General features: G+C 43.2%; 1 protein-coding gene, 1 long non-coding RNA gene and 1 pseudogene across 2 annotated transcripts in view; 2 read left to right on the top strand and 1 right to left on the bottom strand.

The window, feature by feature from the left end:
- The first annotated feature begins 693 nt into the window (after positions 1-693).
- On the top strand, positions 694-4,365 carry LOC116376179 (uncharacterized). The gene is made up of 4 exons (XR_004211573.1): positions 694-970; positions 1,136-1,236; positions 1,348-1,452; positions 1,567-4,365. It is a non-coding gene; the product is annotated as an uncharacterized LOC116376179 (long non-coding RNA).
- A 1,524-nt stretch (positions 4,366-5,889) lies between these two features.
- On the top strand, positions 5,890-11,165 carry LOC109898927 (protein NLRC3-like; annotated as a pseudogene).
- A 1,053-nt stretch (positions 11,166-12,218) lies between these two features.
- LOC109899976 (DNA-directed RNA polymerase III subunit RPC5) overlaps positions 12,219-18,627 on the bottom strand; it is a 25,226-nt gene continuing 18,817 nt past the window's right edge. Inside the window, exons 19-20 of the mRNA XM_020495659.2 lie at positions 13,732-13,857; positions 12,219-13,515 (exon numbers count right to left, since the gene is read on the bottom strand). Of these exons, the coding sequence (XP_020351248.1) occupies positions 13,459-13,515; positions 13,732-13,857 (183 nt within the window). The 3' untranslated portion in view covers positions 12,219-13,458. The remainder of the gene's footprint in view (positions 13,516-13,731; positions 13,858-18,627) is intronic.

The following is an 18,627-nucleotide window of genomic DNA, read 5'->3' as shown; positions in this document are numbered from 1 at the left end:
GATGGAGCATCATCATCACAAGACCGGGACATAATTCTCACTTTGTGACAGGGACATAATGGAGAGCACAGCAGGGTGGGAGACAGTACATTTTTGTTTGTATGTGTGTTTTTGTCTACATATTAGTGACTGATTCACAGGATAGGCACCTTATACAAGGGTTAAGGGTCAGGCTAGTCTTAGTGTAAATGCCAAGTAAGACAAGAATCTGGAGATTTAGTACTTATCATTGTTTGATGGCATAGGCCTACAAACAACCACACAAAGCAATCATCCTCTGTCTAAAAATGCTATTATGAATTTGCACTTAGATTTCTACCAGTACATAAATATGCTAATATGTCTTCTTGAGAGTGGGGGATGGGGTTTGAGGTAAATTCAAGGAAACTAGACTTGCATTTCCTCATGGTGTCCTCTTGTTTTTTTTTAATGCTTACTAATGATGGCACTGAATGGAATGTTGACAAACTTGTTGGTGAACAAGATACGGTCTCACTGAGAAATCAACTGCTTGAATTATTATTTTTTCCTTTATTTAACTAGGCAAGTCTGTTAAGAACAAATCCTTATTTACAATGACAGCCTAGGAACAGTGGGTTAACTGCCTTGTTCAGGTGCAGAACGACAGATTTTTACATTGTCAGCTCAGGGATTTTTCTAGCAACCTTTCGGTTACTGGCCCAACGCTCTAACCAATAGGCTACCTGCCACCCCATTTGCACCATATTTGATAAGCAAATATGGTGCAAATAAACAAATGGCGAACTTCAGTGTCACTTTTTGCTGAAGGAGTGAAATATGTCTGCAGGTTAACTTTCTGGTAAACTATTCATTCACTTTTAAGTCTTCATGTTTGTACTCATGTGCTTACTGTAGGCTGGTAATAGCAGGAGTCTCTCTGGGGGAGGAGAAGAGAGAAACCCTGCCTCCAAAGTATTTCTGGGGAGAACAACTCTGATGAACACATGGGGTGAGAGGAGTGTTTTTGATTGTGCTGGATTCAATTGAGTTTATAGCATGTTTTCTATGTATTGATAACATCCCCAAGTACCATATCCTTCACTATTTATCATCATGGGAAATACATTTGTGATCAATAGTGTTTCTATATTGTATCAAAACAAAATCCAACCAGAGAGACCAGACTCACCTGTACCCAGCTGTGTGTCCATGAAGAGGGAACCTATAGAGAGAACCTATAGAGATTAGACAGGGACCATTCACTCCTAAAAATAGGTAACTAGTTTTGTTTGGAAACATTTGAATAGCCTGTATTTTCTCGTTTTTATTTGATTGATATTTTGTAGCTTGATTGCTGAACAGATGTCGATATTATGCTTTTGACAGGGATCAATCCAACTCCCCTGTACCTAGCTGTGTGTCCATGAAGAGTAACCAGTCCATTAGAGAACCTATAGAATTCAGAGAAGGACCTTTTCAAACTAACCAAAGGTAAGTGCTTCAGGACCAGGTTGTCTCTCAAAATGTTGACATACTAACACAGACCCATTTAAAAAGTAAGTCTACTGTCTCCTGATTGAAGATGTCTTTTCTGGTGGTTAACAGGGTCCAGCAGGAGAGACCAGACTCCCCTGTACCCAGTGGTATATCCATGAAGAGTGACCAGTCAAAGAGAGCCTGTAGAATACCGGACTGGAGACTTTCCTCCAAAACAAGAGTAAAAAGTCTTGAGAGTGCGATGTGAGTGCGATTTCCAGAGATAACAAAGCTTAGCAATGGTACTTGCCTTGTTCCTACACAGAGTACCCAGAGACCAATATGAGAAGTCAGAGTCATAAATTCCAAATGGTCAGTCTGCCCCAAGTCATGAAATGGACCTGTTCTCCATATTTAAGGTGGGTTGTCTTAATTTGCTCGTGCTGGAAAATGGCTTCGAAACCTCGATTCTTACCTCCAAGACTGTTTTGACTTAATACTCTATGTCATTTTGAATTGTTTGTTGCAATTGCTTGAATGCAATGTCATCTCTTTTGTGACGAATGAATTGAAGAGGTTCCAGAGGATTCTTTGTAAATATTACACAGATAAACATACTGAGAATGAGAAGCAGGAGAGCAGTGCCAGAGAAGGGGCTCTGAAGACCACACTGCACGTTCTGAGGAACATGAACCAGAAGGAGCTGGCTGACTCGCTGGAGAAACATAAGAATTCAAGTCTTTGTTGGTCTGAGGCTAGATCCTCTTTACCTACAGCAAAAAATCTGATGCATTGAGTAGGGCAGTTAACCCCCAACAACAACTGCTCCTCTGGCGCCAATGACGTGAACGTAGATTAAGGCAGCACCCGCACCTCTGATTCAGAGGGGTTGTATTTATTATGGATTCCCAACTACTCTTCCTGGGGTCCAACAAAACTAAGGCAGTTACACAATTTAAAAACATTACAATACATTCACAACCGATTTCACAACACATTAAGTGTGTTCCCTCAGGCCACTAATGTTACTCTACCACCACATATTTACAACACAAAATCCATGTGTACATGTGTGTATAGTGCATATGTTTTCATGTGTTTATATGCATGTGTCTGTGCCTATGTTTGTGTTGTTTCAGTCCCGCTCTTCCATAATTTTTAAAATATATATTTTTAATGATTTTACTGCTTGCATTAGTTACTTAATGTGGTATAGAGTTCTGTGTAGTTATGGCTCTATGTAGCACTGTGCGCCTCCCATAGTCTGTTCTGGACTTGGACAGTGAAGAGACCTCTGCTGGCATGTCTTGTGGGGTATGGCTGGGTGTCTGAGCTGTGATTTAGCAGTTTAAACAGACAGCTCGGTGCATTCAACATGTCAAAACATCTCACAAATACAAGTAGTGATGAAGTCAATCTCTCCTCTACATTGAGCCAGGAGAGATTGATAATTTTAGCTCTCCCTGTACATTTTAGGGCCAGCCGTGCTGCCCTGTTCTGGGCCAATTGGAATTTTCCTAAATCCCTCTTTGTGGCACCTGACCCCACGATTGGACAGTAGTCCGGGTGCGACAAAACTAAGGGCTTTATGACCTGCCTTGTTGATAGCGTTATTAAGAAGGCAGAGTAGCGCTATATTATGGACAAACCTTTCCCCATCTTCGCTACTGTTGCATCTGACCATGACCGTTTACAATCCATGGTTATGCCAAGAAGTTCAGTTTCCTCAATTTGCTCAATTTCCACATTATTAATTACTAGATTTATTTGAGGTTAAATGTTTTAGTGAATGATTTGTCCCAAATACAATGCTTTTAGTTTTTGAAACAATTAGGACCAACTATACTGAAAAAATACTGACTGCAGCTCTTTGTTAGGTGTTGCAGTGATTTCACTTGCTGTGGTAGCTGACATGTATAGTGTTGAGTCATCAGCATACATAGACACACAGGCTTTTCTCAGAGCCAGTGGCAGGTCATTAGTAAAAATTGAAAAAACTAAGGAGCTTAGACATCTGCCCTGGGGAATGCCTGACTCTACCTGGATTATGTTGGAGAGTCTTCCATTAAAGAATACCCTCTGTAACTCTCAATCCACAATATAGCAGGGGATGTAAAGCCATAACACATACATTTTTCCAGCAGCAGATTAGGATCGATAATGCCAAAATCTATACTGAAGTCAAACACAATAGCTTCCACAATCTTTTTATTATACATTTTTCTCAGGCAATCAGTCATTTGTGTAAGTACTGTACATGTTGATGTGCATGTTGAATGCCCTTCCCTATAAGCATGCTGAAAATCTGTTAATTTGTTTACTGTGAAAAAACATTGCATTTGGTCAAACACATTTTTTTCCACAGTTTACTAAGGGTTGGTAACAGGCTGATTGGTCAGCTGTTCAAGACAGTAAAGGGTCCTTTGCTATTCTTGGGTAGAAGAATGACTTTTGCTTCCCTTCAGGCCTGAGGGCACAAACTTTCCTGTAGGCTTAGATTAAAGAGATGGCAAATAGGAGTGACAATATCATCTGCTATCATCCTCAGTCATTTTCCATCCAAGTTGTCAAACCTAGGTGGCTTGTTATTGTTGATAGACAACAATAAATGTTACACCTCTTCCACACTCGCTTTCCTGAATTCTAAATGACAATACTTGTCTTTCATAATGTGGTCAGTTTTGCATGGTTGTGTGGGTTCAGAATGTGTTGTTGGCATGTTATGCCTAAGTGAGTGAACTAACCTTGCCAATCATTAAAGTAGTTGGCATCAGTGGATTTAGTGATGAATGAGCCACCCCCAATTATAATTGTATTTTTATTTTTGGGGGGACATTGTTCTGCCGGCCAACAAAAGGGCTTAGAGTGCATTCGGAAAGTATTCAGACCCCCTGACATTTTCCACATTTTGTTACGGTACAGCGTTATTCTAAAATTAATTTTAATCCCCCCCCCCCCTCATCAATCTATACACAATACCTCATAATGACAAAGCAAAAGCAGGTTTTTAGAAATGTTTGCAAATGTATTACACATAAAAAAAACTGAAATATCACATTTCCATAGTTATTCAGACCTTTACTCAGTACTTTGCTGAAGCACCTTTGGCAGCGATTACAGTCGTGAGTCTTATTGGGTATGCCGTTACAAGCTTGACACACCTGTATTTGGTGAGATTCTCCCATTCTTCTCTGCAGATCCTCTAAAGCTCTGTCAGGTCTGATGACAAGCATCGCTGCTCAGCTATTTTCAGGTCTTTCCAGATATGTTCGATCGAGTTCAAGCTCTGGCTGGGCCACTCAAGGACATGCAGAGACTTGTCCCGAAGCCACTCCTGCGTTGTCTTGGCTGTGTGCTTAGGGTTGTTGTCTTGTTGGAAGGTGAACGTTCTTCCCAGTCTGAGGTCCTGAGCACTCTGGAGCAGGTTTTCATAAAGGATCTCTCTGCACTTTGCTCCGTTCATCTTTCCCTCGATCCTGACTAGTCTCCCAGTCCCTGCCGCTGAAAAACATCCCCACAGCATGATGCTGCCACCACCATGCTTCACTGTAGGGATGGTGCCAGGTTTCTTCCAGAAGTGACACTTAGCATTCAGGCCAAAGAGTTCAATCTTGGTTTCATCAGACCAGAGAATCTGTTTCTCATGGTCTGAGAGTACTTTAGGTGCCTTTTGGGAAACTCCAAGCTGCTGTCATGTGTCTTTTACTGAGGAGTGGCTTCCGTCTGGCCACTCTACCATAAATGCCTGATTGGTGGAGTGCTGCAGAGATGGTTGTCCTTCTGGAAGGTTCTACCATCTCAACAGAGGAACTCTGGAGCTCTGTCAGAGTGACCATCAGGTTCTTGGCTACCTCCCTGACCAAGGCCCTTCTCCCCCGATTGCTCAGTTTTGCCGGGCCGCGAGGTCTAGGAAGAGTCTTGGGGGTTCTAAACTTCTTCCATTTAACACTGATGGAGGCCACTGTGTTCTTGGGGACCTTCAATGCTGCAGACATGTTTGCCTCAACACAATCCTGTCCCGGAGCTCTCTTCCTTCGACCTCATGGCTTGGTTTTTGGCCTGACATGCACTGTCAACTGTGGGACCTTATATAGACAGGTGTGTGCTTTTCCAAATCATATCCAATCAATTGAATTTACCACACCAATCAAGTTGTAGAAACATCTCAAGGATGATCAATGGAAACAGGATGCACCTGAGGTCAATTTCGATTCTAATAGCAAAGGGTCTGAGTATTTATATAATTGAAATATTAGTGTTTTTCATTTTTAATAAATTAGCAAACATTTCTAAAAAAAACACAAAAAAAATTTGCTTTTTCATAATGGTGTAATATGTGTATTTAATCCATTTTAGAATAAGGCTGTAACATAACAAAATGTTTAAAAAGTAAAGGGGTCTGAATACATTCCAAAGCACTGTACATGCACAACATAAGCCTGGCTCATGGGATATTGACATCCACAGTACTCCATACACAACATTTTTCTTGTAATCACACAAAAGGTTATTTTGAACAATAATTTTTTTCTGCCCCATGGCAAAATGTTTAGAATTACAAGAAATTAGGTTTAAAACTGCAAAATGTTATCTTCCCCAAGGCAAATGAATACAATTTCAGGAAATTGGCTTTAAAACTGCAACATTTGACAACACTTGATATGTCCGGACGTGCACCGCAGAAGTCACAGTAAAACTGCTTTTTATCTCACGCTAAAGTAGGAGTTGTGTTCTGATATTATGAGGGTGTCCCTGATGAATTTGCTATCACAAAAGGGGTCCCTGGTGCAAACCAGTTTGGGAACACCTGACCTTGTCCATGTGGTTCCACAGATGAGAAGAGTTCCTAACAGTCGCTATACATCTGTGATTGGGGCAGCCTTAACCACCATATAAAATATCTTTTGACATGTAGCCTAAATGTTTTATGACTTGTTTGGTTATTCAGATGAGCTTGCTATGGTCTGGCGAGAAACTCAAATCTACCTCGAAGAAGAAGTTTCAACATGTATTTGAGCGAATTGGGGACCAAGGAAATCCAACAAGACGTCTCAACCAGATCTACACAGACCTCTACATCACAGAGGGTGAAAGTGGAGAGGTCAACAGTGAACATGAAGTGAGACAGATCGAGACAACATCCAGCAACACAAGAGTCACCAATCAAATACAACAACATCTTTAAATCGTTACCCGGACAAGACACACCAATCATAAGTGTGATGACCAAGGGAGTAGCTGGCATTGGAAAAACATTCTCTGTGCAGAAGTTCATTCTGGACTGGGCTGAAGGAAAAGCAAATAAAGACATCCAGTTAGTATTCCCGTTCCCTTTTCGGGAGATGAATTTGATGAAAGGAAACAAGCACAGTTTGAATGAGCTTCTTGGTCATTTTATCATGGGGATGAAAAACGTTGATTCCTTTGACTATGACAAGTGCAACGTTTTGTTTGTCTTTGATGGTCTGAATGAGTGCAGACTTCTTCTAGACTTCCAGAACAATAAGAGCTGTTGTGACGTCACAGAGTCCACTTCGGTAGATGTGCTGCTTACAAACCTCATCAAGGGGAATCTGCTTCCTTTTGCTCTTATCTGGATAACCTCCTGACCTGTAGCAGCCAATCAGATCCATTCTCAGTATATTGACCTGCTGACAGAGGTATGAGGATTCAACAACCCTCAGAAGGAGGAGTACTTCCGGAAGAGAATCAATGATGAGAACCTGGCCAATAGAGTCATCACACACATGAAGTCATCAAGGAGCCTTTTTATCATGTGCCACATACCAGTGTTATGTTGGATCTCTGCCACAGTTCTAGAGAGAATTTTGGATGAAGCAGTGAGTGCGGACATCCCCAAAACTCTGACTCAAATGTGCACGCACTTCCTGATTTTTCAGACCAAACAGTGGAATCAGAAGTACGTTGGAGAGCGAAGTGGAGATCCTCTGTGGATGAGGGAGAGCATCCTGTCGCTGGGAAAACTGGCATTCCAGCAACTAGAGAAAGGCAATCTAATATTCTACGAGGAAGATCTAAATGAGTGTGGAATTGATATCAGAGAAGCATCAATCTACTCAGGATTGTGCACACAGATCTTCAGAGAGGAGTTTGGACTGTACCAGGGGAAGGTGTACTGCTTTCTGCATTTGAGCATCCAGGAGTTGCTTGCTGCTTTGTATGTGTTTCTCACTTTCAAGAATGGCGACAAAAGTCCACTGGTCCAACAGAGATCCTAATCCAGTAAACTCAGAAAATCATCATTTGGACACAAAACTTTGACTGACTTACACCGGAGTGCAGTTGATCAGGCCTTACAGAGTGAGAATGGAGATATGGACCTGTTCCTCCGCTTCCTTCTTGGCCTCTCGCTGGAGTCTAATCAGACTATCCTACACAGTCTACTGACAGAATCAGGAAGCAGCTCAACCAGCATGGAGGGAACAGTCAAGTACATCAAAAAGAAGATCAGAAAGAATCTCTCTCCAGATAGGTGCATCAATCTGTTCCACTGTCTAAATGAGCTGAATGACTATTCTCTAGGGGAAGAGATCCAATGCTACCTGAGATCAGGAAGTCTCTCAGAAGGCAAACTCTCACCTGCACAGTGGTCAGCTCTGTTGTTTGTGTTGCTTTCTTCAGAAGGGGAGCTAGATGTGTTTGACCTGAGGAAATACTCCACATCAGAGGAGGGTCTTCTAAGGCTGCTGCCAGTAGTCAAAGCATCCAGAAAAAGCTCTGTAATACCAGATCAAAATCACAGAATATGAAATGATACTTGCTCAGATTGAGTAACCCAATGTGTTTGTTCTTCAACACTATTTTGTATTTTAGGCTGAATCAGTGTAAGAGATGCTGTGAAGAGTTGACCTCAACTCAAACTCCTCACCTGAGAGAGCTGGACCTGAGTCACAATAACCTGCTGGATTCAGGAGTGAAGCTGCTTTGTGTCGGACTTGGGAATCCACACTGTAAACTACAGATACTACAGTCAATATTCATTCAGTTCTGGGATAGATCATTATTTTTACAATATCATGGTCATTTTAACAGTGAAAAACATTCCATCAACTATTTTGTATTTTAGGCTGAATCAATGCTACATCACAGAGAGATGCTGTGAAGCGTTGGCCTCAGCTCTCAGCTCAAACTCCTCACACCTGAGAGAGCTGGACCTGAGTCACAATGACCTGCAGGACTCAGGAGTTAAGCTGCTCTCTGCTGGACTGGAAAATCTACACTGTCAACTGAAGACTCTGAGGTCAGTACACATGGGATGTAAGATACACTCTAACTGAGGTCTTGCAACTAAGAGAGCTGGACCTGAGCTTCAATTACCCAGGTGACTCAGGAGTGAATCTGTTCTCAGCTTTACTGGATGATCCATGCTGTAAACTGGAAAAACTAAAGTAAAAATTAATGTGGTTGGGTGAATGAATTCAATTTTTGTAACATATATTTCCCCTACCGGTTGCATGTGTCAATAAATCATTGTCTATTTTTTGAACAGAATGGACATTGCTGAAGAGAGCAGGCTCAACTTCGATGTGGACAATATGGCTGTGAAGTCAGCAAAACAATAGTACAAACTGAGAACCAATTTGGTTGAATATCAGAAAACTAACATATTTTACAATATTTTTTTTTTCTTGTGGAAACGATACATATTAGAGTTAACATTCAGTGCAGGGTTGAGTGGAAAAACTGATAGACGTTCTCTGAATGGTGGTTTTTTTTCTAAACCAATTTCATGTTTTCAATCAGATCACTGTGAGCTCACACTGGAGCCGAACACAGCACACAGACTGCTCTTGCTGTCTGAAGGGAACAGAAAGTTGACACGGGTGAGGGAGGAGAAGCCATATCCTAACCATCCTGTAAGATTTGACCACTCAAAACAAGTGCTGTGTAGAGAGGGTTTGTTTGGGAGATGCTACTGGGAGGCAGACTGGAGTGGGGAATGGGTCAGTATAGGAGTGGCATACAAAGGAATCAATAGAAAAGACAAGTTTGATGACAACTGGCATGGATGCAATGCCAAGTCCTGGAGACAAAACTGCTCTCATTACAACTACATTGACTGCCATGGAGATGAGAGCACTGGCATACATGTCCCCTCCTCTCTCTAAAAGAGTAGGGGTGTATGTTGACTGGCTGGCACTCTGTCCTTCTACAGAGTTGTCTCTGCTGGATTGACCCACCTGTACACCTTCCGTACCACATTCGCTGAGCCTCTCTACCCAGTATTTACTCTTTGGGATGGCTCCTCTGTGTCCCTGTGCTCCAGGCGAAACAACCTTTAGTGTCTTGGAACACCCTTAAGTCTTCACAGGTTTCACATGCTTTACTGTTGTTAATACGTCCTTGTGTGGAACATGGCTTCTCACATAGCTAGACACTTTTGTGTATATGAAGTGCTATTGAAGCAGTTATTATTCCCTGTAATTTAAATCTAAATCATGTGCAATGTTTATGATTAATGCTATTCTGTAGATGATTAACTTCTGTTTTATATTGCCTTTGCTGTAGTTTTCCATATCTTGAATTAATATTAATACTGGGTTTGTCAGAACAACAACCATCATTGAGTTGGACTCTCAATCCTTATGGTGTAAAACTCCATCACACATTTGATCTTTGAGTGAAGATTAGAAACTGTTAGCTGTTGTATTTAAAAATACTTTGGCTGGCACAGGTTGTTGATAAGGCTTGTACATGTTGGTTTACATTACATAATGCTTTTTATCCATCAGAGTATAAACTGGGGGCTGCCACGGCACCTCTCCTGTCCCGCTGACTCACCTCTGAACCCTACAAAAACTGACCTTAGACCAGTGTCAACTTTATTCAGGTCAAAGGTCTTTAATCGTGTAGGTCTAAAAATGGAACTGACCACAGAAAGACAGAATGGTAGATGAGAGGTGCTGTGGTTCTCTCCATTTGTAACACGGGTGGTTCAGTGAATAATTGATCACCCGTGTAAGATCCTGTTTCCCTCTGATGTCCTGTTTGTCTATGCCGTTTCTCATTAAAACACGTGTCTCAGGTCACATCAATATCTGTACATCAACGGGCATGTAATCCTGACATAAGTTCACCCACTTGTGTGTTTGTGACAAATCAGCCAGAACAGGTTTTCCATTATTGTAATCTTCATTGAGCAATACAACATAGCCACAAAAAATAACTGATGTCCAAATTAAGTCCACTTGAGATCATCGGTAAAATATATTCACCTGAAAATCCTGGACATTGTATGGCCAGAAAGTTGTGGAATGCTTCAGAGATGGTTGCACTGATTGTCTTCATGAAATACCAAATGGCTCTTTTCAACAAAAGCATGTCAGAAAAAAGTTTTTGGGTCTAATTCAGCCTCTGTTATACTACACAGAACAGTAAGCTATAAAAACAGAGTAGCACACTCCATATATATAACCTCAACAGTAATTTATTGGGTAAAAAAAAAACCAACGTCACTGACGTTTCGGTGAACCTGAAGGCACAGTGATGCCGAAACATTGCTTTTATTTTACCCAATAAATTACTGGGAGGTTATATATGGAGTGTGCAACTTTTTGTAGCTTACAGTTTATTCAAAGTTAAGAAATTATTTTCTGTAGAGGTGCTGACTATGTATGCTCATACTTTTTATTATACTACACTGAACAAAAAAAACAGAACATGTAAATTGTTGGTCCCATGATTCATGAGCTGAAATAAAAGATTCCATAAGCACAAAAAGTTTCTCTCATTTTGTGCACACATTTTTTTACATTCCTGTTAGTGAGCATTTCTCCTTTGCCAAGATAATCTATTCCCCAGACAGGTGTGTGATGTCAAGAAGCGGATTAAACAGCATGATAATTACACAGGTGCACCTTGCGCTGGGGACAATGAAAGGTCACACTAAAATGTGCAGTTGTCACAACACCACAGATGTAAAGTGTGCAATTGGCACGCTGACTGTAGGAATGTCTGCCAGAGCTGTTGCCATAGAATTTAATGTTAATTTTGTACCATAAGCCGCTTCCAATTTCGTTGTAGAGAATTTGGCAGTACGTACAACTGGCCTCACAACAGCACACTACGTGTAACCACGCCAGCCCAGGACCTCCACATCCGGATTCTTCACCTGCGAGATCGTCTGAGACCAGCCACCTGGACAAATGATGAAACTGTGGGTTTGCACAACCAAAACATTTCTGCAGAAACTGTCAAAAAACATCAGGGAAGCTCATCTGCGTGCTTGTCATCCTCACCAGGGGCGTGACCTGACTGCAGTTCGGCGTCGTAACCTACTTCAGTGGGCATATACTCACCTTCGATGGCACGCTGGAGAAATGTGCTCTTCACGGATGAATCCCGGTTTTAACTGTACTGGGCAAATGGCTTCATGTGGGCGAACAGTTTGTTGTGAACAGAGTGCCTCATGGTGGCGGTGGGGTTATGGTATGGGCAGGCATTAGCTATGGGCAATGAACACAATTTTAATTCAGAGATACCGTCACGAGATCCTGAGGACCATTGTCGTGCCATTCAACCGCCACCATCACCTCATGTTTCAGCATGATAATGCACGCTGAAACTGGCCCCATGTCGCAAGGATCTGTTCACAATTCCTGGAATATCCAGCAACTTCACTCCATTGAAGAGGAGTGGGACAACATTCCACAGCCTGAAACTATGTCCAACAATATTTTAACTTTTATTGTATTAGCATCCTTTGAATTCAACAAAACTTTAAATTAATTCATCTCCCAGACATTCAATAACCGCAAACCAATCATTCAATACTTTTTATTCACATTTTCCATGAGGTTCCACTTCCAAGTGCTTCTCTGCAACTCGAAACAGGCCTTACTCGCGCTGACTGTCTAGTTTAACTGTATCAAATATAAAATGAACAAGTAAAATTCACCTCCACCTTGTGGTAAAACTTTGGGTTAACAGTTAAGGATTTGCACAAAAAACCTCAGGTCAAAACAGTTTTGTTTTAAATGATTGTGATAACTTCAACATCAATTCACTCCTGTATTGTGATTCACCTCAGCAAACCCCTGCTTTTAGTTCACTCACAACAGTAGTTTAAAGTGCCTGTAGCTATATAGGTTGATCCAGCTATTGATTGATAGCTGTGTAACACAAGCTGTTAAATAACCTTCAATACCATGCGGTGTTGTCCTGCTCTGTATGGCCTTTATCAGTGACAGAGGGTGGAGTGAATATCAAACCAAAGTTATTAATCCTCCCTTCCTTCTCCCTGAATGAAAAGAGGAACAAAAGTAGAAAAAACTCAACTCAAACTTGCCATGTGCTACCCTAGTTAAGGCCTTAAACTGAATGGTAAAAGGACTCAAATGTGTTTCTTTTCCCCCCCAAAGGCCACCGTCAGGATAAAACTGAACTCCTTAGACGAACACCACCCTCAGTCTGGTAAAATAAATTAAATTCAAAAACAAAATAAAGCGTCACTTTATGAATTCAAAATATAGTCTAGTTCTCAATGGCATAGTACAGTGTTCCCTAATCCATTCTTCGAGTACCTCCAGGACTGCACATTTGTGCTCAGCCCTTAACCAGCCCACCCACATTAGTTGAATCAAGTTTACCTGTTCTGGACTAGAGCACAATGAGCTGTTCTTATGGTACTAAAGTACAGATTGGGAAATAATAGCATAGTAAATCTAGTTTTTCAATATTGTCTCACTCGAATACACACATCTGTGCTCCTGCTCCAGCCCTTGTGAATATGGAAGGTCTTCTGTCCACCAGGCCGCCTCCATTTGGACCATGCTCAAGTGACTTATTCAGCTGCAATAACAACAAGCATTATGTTCTGACAGGAGCAGATGATGGACGTCTCAGTCCTCCAATCCAGGTCCTGAGAGCTGGGGGCAGGAGGGCTGCGATCGGTTCGTGTGTCTGCCTGCCCTGCCTCCCCGTACAGAGCCCTCCCACTAGGCTCTGGGGGAGTGGGTTTGGTTGGGTGATGGTGGCCACAGGGGCGTGTCCTCAATGTTGTCAGGACTGCAGGGTACCCTTGAGGTACCACATCCCTCCTAAGCTCACACAGCACTCCTAACAAGCCAGGACCAAACAGACAGGTTAACATTACCACACCTGATTCTTCAGACAGTTTTAAATGGTGTTTCTACAGCCCACTCAGCTACTCAATGCCAGCTCTAGAGCAGATTCCAGAACCCGTTCTGAAGATGGTTCCAGAACCTATTCTAAAGCCAGTTCTAGATACTGTTCAGCAGTCTGTTCTACACTTTGTTCTGAGGCCAGTCGTACCTTGAGCAGGCGGTCCATGTCGGCCTTGGTAGTCTGGTCTCCCAGCTCCTGCGTCAGCCTGGTCTGGATCACGTTCCTCCTTACCCGGTAGTTTTTCATGAAGATCTCATACAGGACCTGACGGTGCTGGGGGGGGGATTTAAAATGTAGAGGCAGAAAAATGAATATTATTTTTAATTTCTAGAACACACTCAAGAACCTCCAGAAGCTAACCAGCTAACTAGCTACAAGCTATTTAGTCATTGTTAGTTTTAAAAAAACCTGGATAACACTCGCCAGTCCAGCTTCCCTGCCCCATCCACCGCTGCCCCCTGGACACTGATCTCTTGGCTACATAGCTGATGCACGCTGGACTGTCCATTAATCACAGTACTCCATTCTGCTTGTTTGTTTCATCTGTTGGCCCCGTTGCCTAGTCAACGCCATTTTACCTGCTGTTGTTGTGCTAGCTGATTAGCTGTTGTTGTCTCACCTACTGTTTTAGCTAGCTTTCCCAATTCAACACCTGTGATTACTGTATGCCTCGCTGTATGTCTCTCTCAAATGTCAATATGCCTTGTATACTGTTGTTCAGGTTAGTTATCATTGTTTTAGTTCACAATGGAGCCCCTAGTTCCACTCTTCATACCCCTGGTAACTCCTTTGTCCCACCTCCCACACATGCGGTGACCTCACCCATTACAACCAGCATGTCCAGAGATACAACCTCTCTCATCATCACCCAGTGCCTGGGCTTACCTCCGCTGTACCCGCACCCCACCATACCCCTGTCTGCGCATTATGCCCTGAATATATTCTACCATGCCCAGAAACCTGCTCCTCTTATTCTCTGTCCCCAACGCTCTAGGCGACCAGTTTTGATAGCCTTTAGCCGCACCCTCATACTGCTCCTTCTCTGTTCCGCGGGTGATGTGGAGGTAAACCCAGGCCCTGCATGTCCCCAGGCACCCTCATTTGTTGACTTCTGTGATTGAAAAAGCCTTGGTTTCATGCATGTCAACATCAGAAGCCTCCTCCCTAAGTTTGTTTTACTCACTGCTTTAGCACACTCTGCTAACCCTGATGTCCTTGCTGTGTCTGAATCCTGGCTCAGGAAGGAGATTTCCATACCCAACTATAACATCTTCCGTCAAGATAGAACTGCCAAAGGGGGAGGAGTTGCAGTCTACTGCAGAGATAGCCTGCAAAGTAATGTCATACTTTCCAGGTCCATACCCAAACAGTTCGAACTACTAATTTAGAAAATTACTCTCTCCAGAAATAAGTCTCTCACTGTTGCCACCTGCTACAGACCCCCCTCAGCTCCCAGCTGTGCCCTGGACACCATTTGTGAATTGATCGCCCCCCATCTAGCTTCAGAGTTTGTTCTGTTAGGTGACCTAAACTGGGATATGCTTAACACCCCGGCAGTCCTACAATCTAAGCTAGATGCCCTCAATCTCACACAAATCATCAAGGAACCCACCAGGTACAACCCTAACTCTGTAAACAAGGGCACCCTCATAGACGTCATCCTGACCAACTGGCCCTCCAAATACACCTCCGCTGTCTTCAACCAGGATCTCAGCGATCACTGCCTCATTGCCTGTATCCGCTACGGAGCCGCAGTCAAACGACCACCCCTCATCACTGTCAAACGCTCCCTAAAACACTTCTGTGAGCAGGCCTTTCTAATCGACCTGGTCCGGGTATCCTGGAAGGACGTTGACCTCATCCCGTCAGTTGAGGATGCCTGGTCATTCTTTAAAAGTAACTTCCTCACCATTTTAGATAAGCATGCTCCGTTCAAAAAATGCAGAACTAAGAACAGATACAGCCCTTGGTTCACTCCAGACCTGACTGCCCTCGACCAGCACAAAAACATCCTGTGGCGGACTGCAATAGCATCGAATAGTCCCCGTGATATGCAACTGTTCAGGGAAGTCAGGAACCAATACACGCAGTCAGTCAGGAAAGCTAAGGCCAGCTTCTTCAGGCAGAAGTTTGCATCCTGTAGCTCCAACTCCAAAAGGTTCTGGGACACTGAAGTCCATGGAGAACAAGAGCACCTCCTCCCAGCTGCCCACTGCACTGAGGCTAGGTAACACGGTCACCACCGATAAATCCATGATTATCGAAAACTTCAATAAGCATTTCTCAACGGCTGGCCATGCCTTCCGCCTGGCTACTCCAACCTCGGCCAACAGCACCGCCCCCCCCCGCAGCTCCTCGCCCAAGCCTCTCCAGGTTATCCTTTACCCAAATCCAGATAGCAGATGTTCTGAAAGAGCTGCAAAACCTGGACCCGTACAAATCAGCTGGGCTTGACAATCTGGACCCTCTATTTCTGAAACTATCCGCCGCCATTGTCGCAACCCCTATTACCAGCCTGTTCAACCTCTCTTTCATATCGTCTGAGATCCCCAAGGATTGGAAAGCTGCCGCAGTCATCCCCCTCTTCAAAGGGGGAGACACCCTGGACCCAAACTGTTACAGACCTATATCCATCCTGCCCTGCCTATCTAAGGTCTTCGAAAGCCAAGTCAACAAACAGGTCACTGACCATCTCGAATCCCACCGTACCTTCTCCGCTGTGCAATCTGGTTTCCGAGCCGGTCACGGGTGCACCTTAGCCACACTCAAGGTACTAAACGATATCATAACCGCCATCGATAAAAGACAGTACTGTGCAGCCGTCTTCATCGACCTTGCCAAGGCTTTCGACTCTGTCAATCACCATATTCTTATCGGCAGACTCAGTAGCCTCGGTTTTTCGGATGACTGCCTTGCCTGGTTCACCAATTACTTTGCAGACAGAGTTCAGTGTGTCAAATCGGAGGGCATGCTGTCCGGTCCTCTGGCAGTCTCTATGGGGGTGCCACAGGGTTCAATTCTCGGGCTGACTCTTTTCTCTGTATATATCAATGATGTTGCTCTTGCTGCGGGCGATTCCCTGATCCACCTCTACGCAGACGACACCATTCTATATACTTTCGGCCCGTCATTGGACACTGTGCTATCTAACCTCCAAACAAGCTTCAATGCCATACAACACTCCTTCCGTGGCCTCCAACTGCTCTTAAACGCTAGTAAAACCAAATGCATGCTTTTCAACCGATCGCTGCCTGCACCCGCATGCCCGACTAGCATCACCACCCTGGATGGTTCGAACCTTGAATATGTGGACATCTATAAGTACCTAGGTGTCTGGCTAGACTGCAAACTCTCCTTCCAGACTCATATCAAACATCTCCAATCGAAAATCAAATCAAGAGTCGGCTTTCTATTCCGCAACAAAGCCTCCTTCACTCACGCCGCCAAGCTTACCCTAGTAAAACTGACTATCCTACCGATCCTCGACTTCGGCGATGTCATCTACAAAATGGCTTCCAACACTCTACTCAGCAAACTGGATGCAGTCTATCACAGTGCCATCCGTTTTGTCACTAAAGCACCTTATACCACCCACCACTGCGACTTGTATGCTCTAGTCGGCTGGCCCTCGCTACATATTCGTCGCCAGACCCACTGGCTCCAGGTCATCTACAAGTCCATGCTAGGTAAAGCTCCGCCTTATCTCAGTTCACTGGTCACGATAGCAACACCCATCCGTAGCACGCGCTCCAGCAGGTGTATCTCACTGATCATCCCTAAAGCCAACACCTCATTTGGCCGCCTTTCGTTCCAGTACTCTGCTGCCTGTGACTGGAACGAATTGCAAAAATCGCTGACTTTTATCTCCCTCACCAACTTCAAACATCAGCTATCTGAGCAGCTAACCGATCGCTGCAGCTGTACATAGTCTATTGGTAAATAGCCCACCCATTTTCACCTACCTCATCCCCATACTGTTTTTATTTATTTACTTTTCTGCTCTTTTGCACACCAATATCTCTACCTGTACATGACCATCTGATCATTTATCACTCCAGTGTTAATCTGCAAAATTGTAATTATTCGCCTACCTCCTCATGCCTTTTGCACACATTGTATATAGACTCCCCCTTTTTTTCCTACTGTGTTATTGACTTGTTAATTGTTTAATCCATGTGTCACTCTGTTGTCTGTTCACACTGCTATGCTTTGTCTTGGCCAGGTCGCAGTTGCAAATGAGAACTTGTTCTCAACTAGCCTACCTGGTTAAATAAAGGTGAAATAAAATAAAAATAAAATAAAAAAAGGGAGCTCAAACACACCCACATTTCTGAAACTAAGTAAGGTATAAAGTATTCATCCCCTTGGCGTTTTTCCTATTTTTTTTTTTTTTTTTTAAGTAAAAAAATAAAAATATGAACCTTTAACTAGGTAAGAACAAATTCTTATTTACAATGACCGCGTACCCCGGCCAAACCCTAACGATGCTGGGCCAATTGTGCACCACCCTATGGGACTCCCAATCACGGCCGGATGTGATACAGCCTGGATTCGAACCAGGTACTGCAGTGATGCCTCTTGCACTGGGATGCGGTGTCTTAGACCACTGCGCCACGCGGGTGCCCATTCTGTTGCATTACAACCTGCAATTTAAATTGTTTTTTTTATTTGGACTTCATGTAACAGACATACACAAAATAGTCCCATTTAGTGTAGTGAAAAGGGTTAATGGTAAAAATAAAAAAAAATGTCATAATTAAAAACAAAAGTGGTGTGGGCACATGTATTCACCCCCTTTGCTATGAAGTCCATAATAAGATCTGGTGCAAACAATTAACTTCAAAAGTCACATTATTAGTTAAATAAAGTCCACCGGTGTGCAATCTAAGTGTCACATGATCTCTAAATATACACACGTGTTCTGACAGGGCCCCAGAGTCTGCAACACAACTAAGCAAGCGACACCATGAAGACCAAGGAGCTCTCCAAACAGGTCAGGGACAAAGTTGTAGAGAGTACAGATCAGGGTTGGGTTATAAAAAA

The sequence above is a fragment of the Oncorhynchus kisutch genome, linkage group LG11, assembly GCF_002021735.2.
Source record: "Oncorhynchus kisutch isolate 150728-3 linkage group LG11, Okis_V2, whole genome shotgun sequence".
In the NCBI taxonomy this organism is placed as follows: Eukaryota; Metazoa; Chordata; class Actinopteri; order Salmoniformes; family Salmonidae; genus Oncorhynchus; species Oncorhynchus kisutch.
Note: the sequence above shows the minus strand (reverse complement) of the source record. Positions and strands in the feature narration are given on the sequence as shown.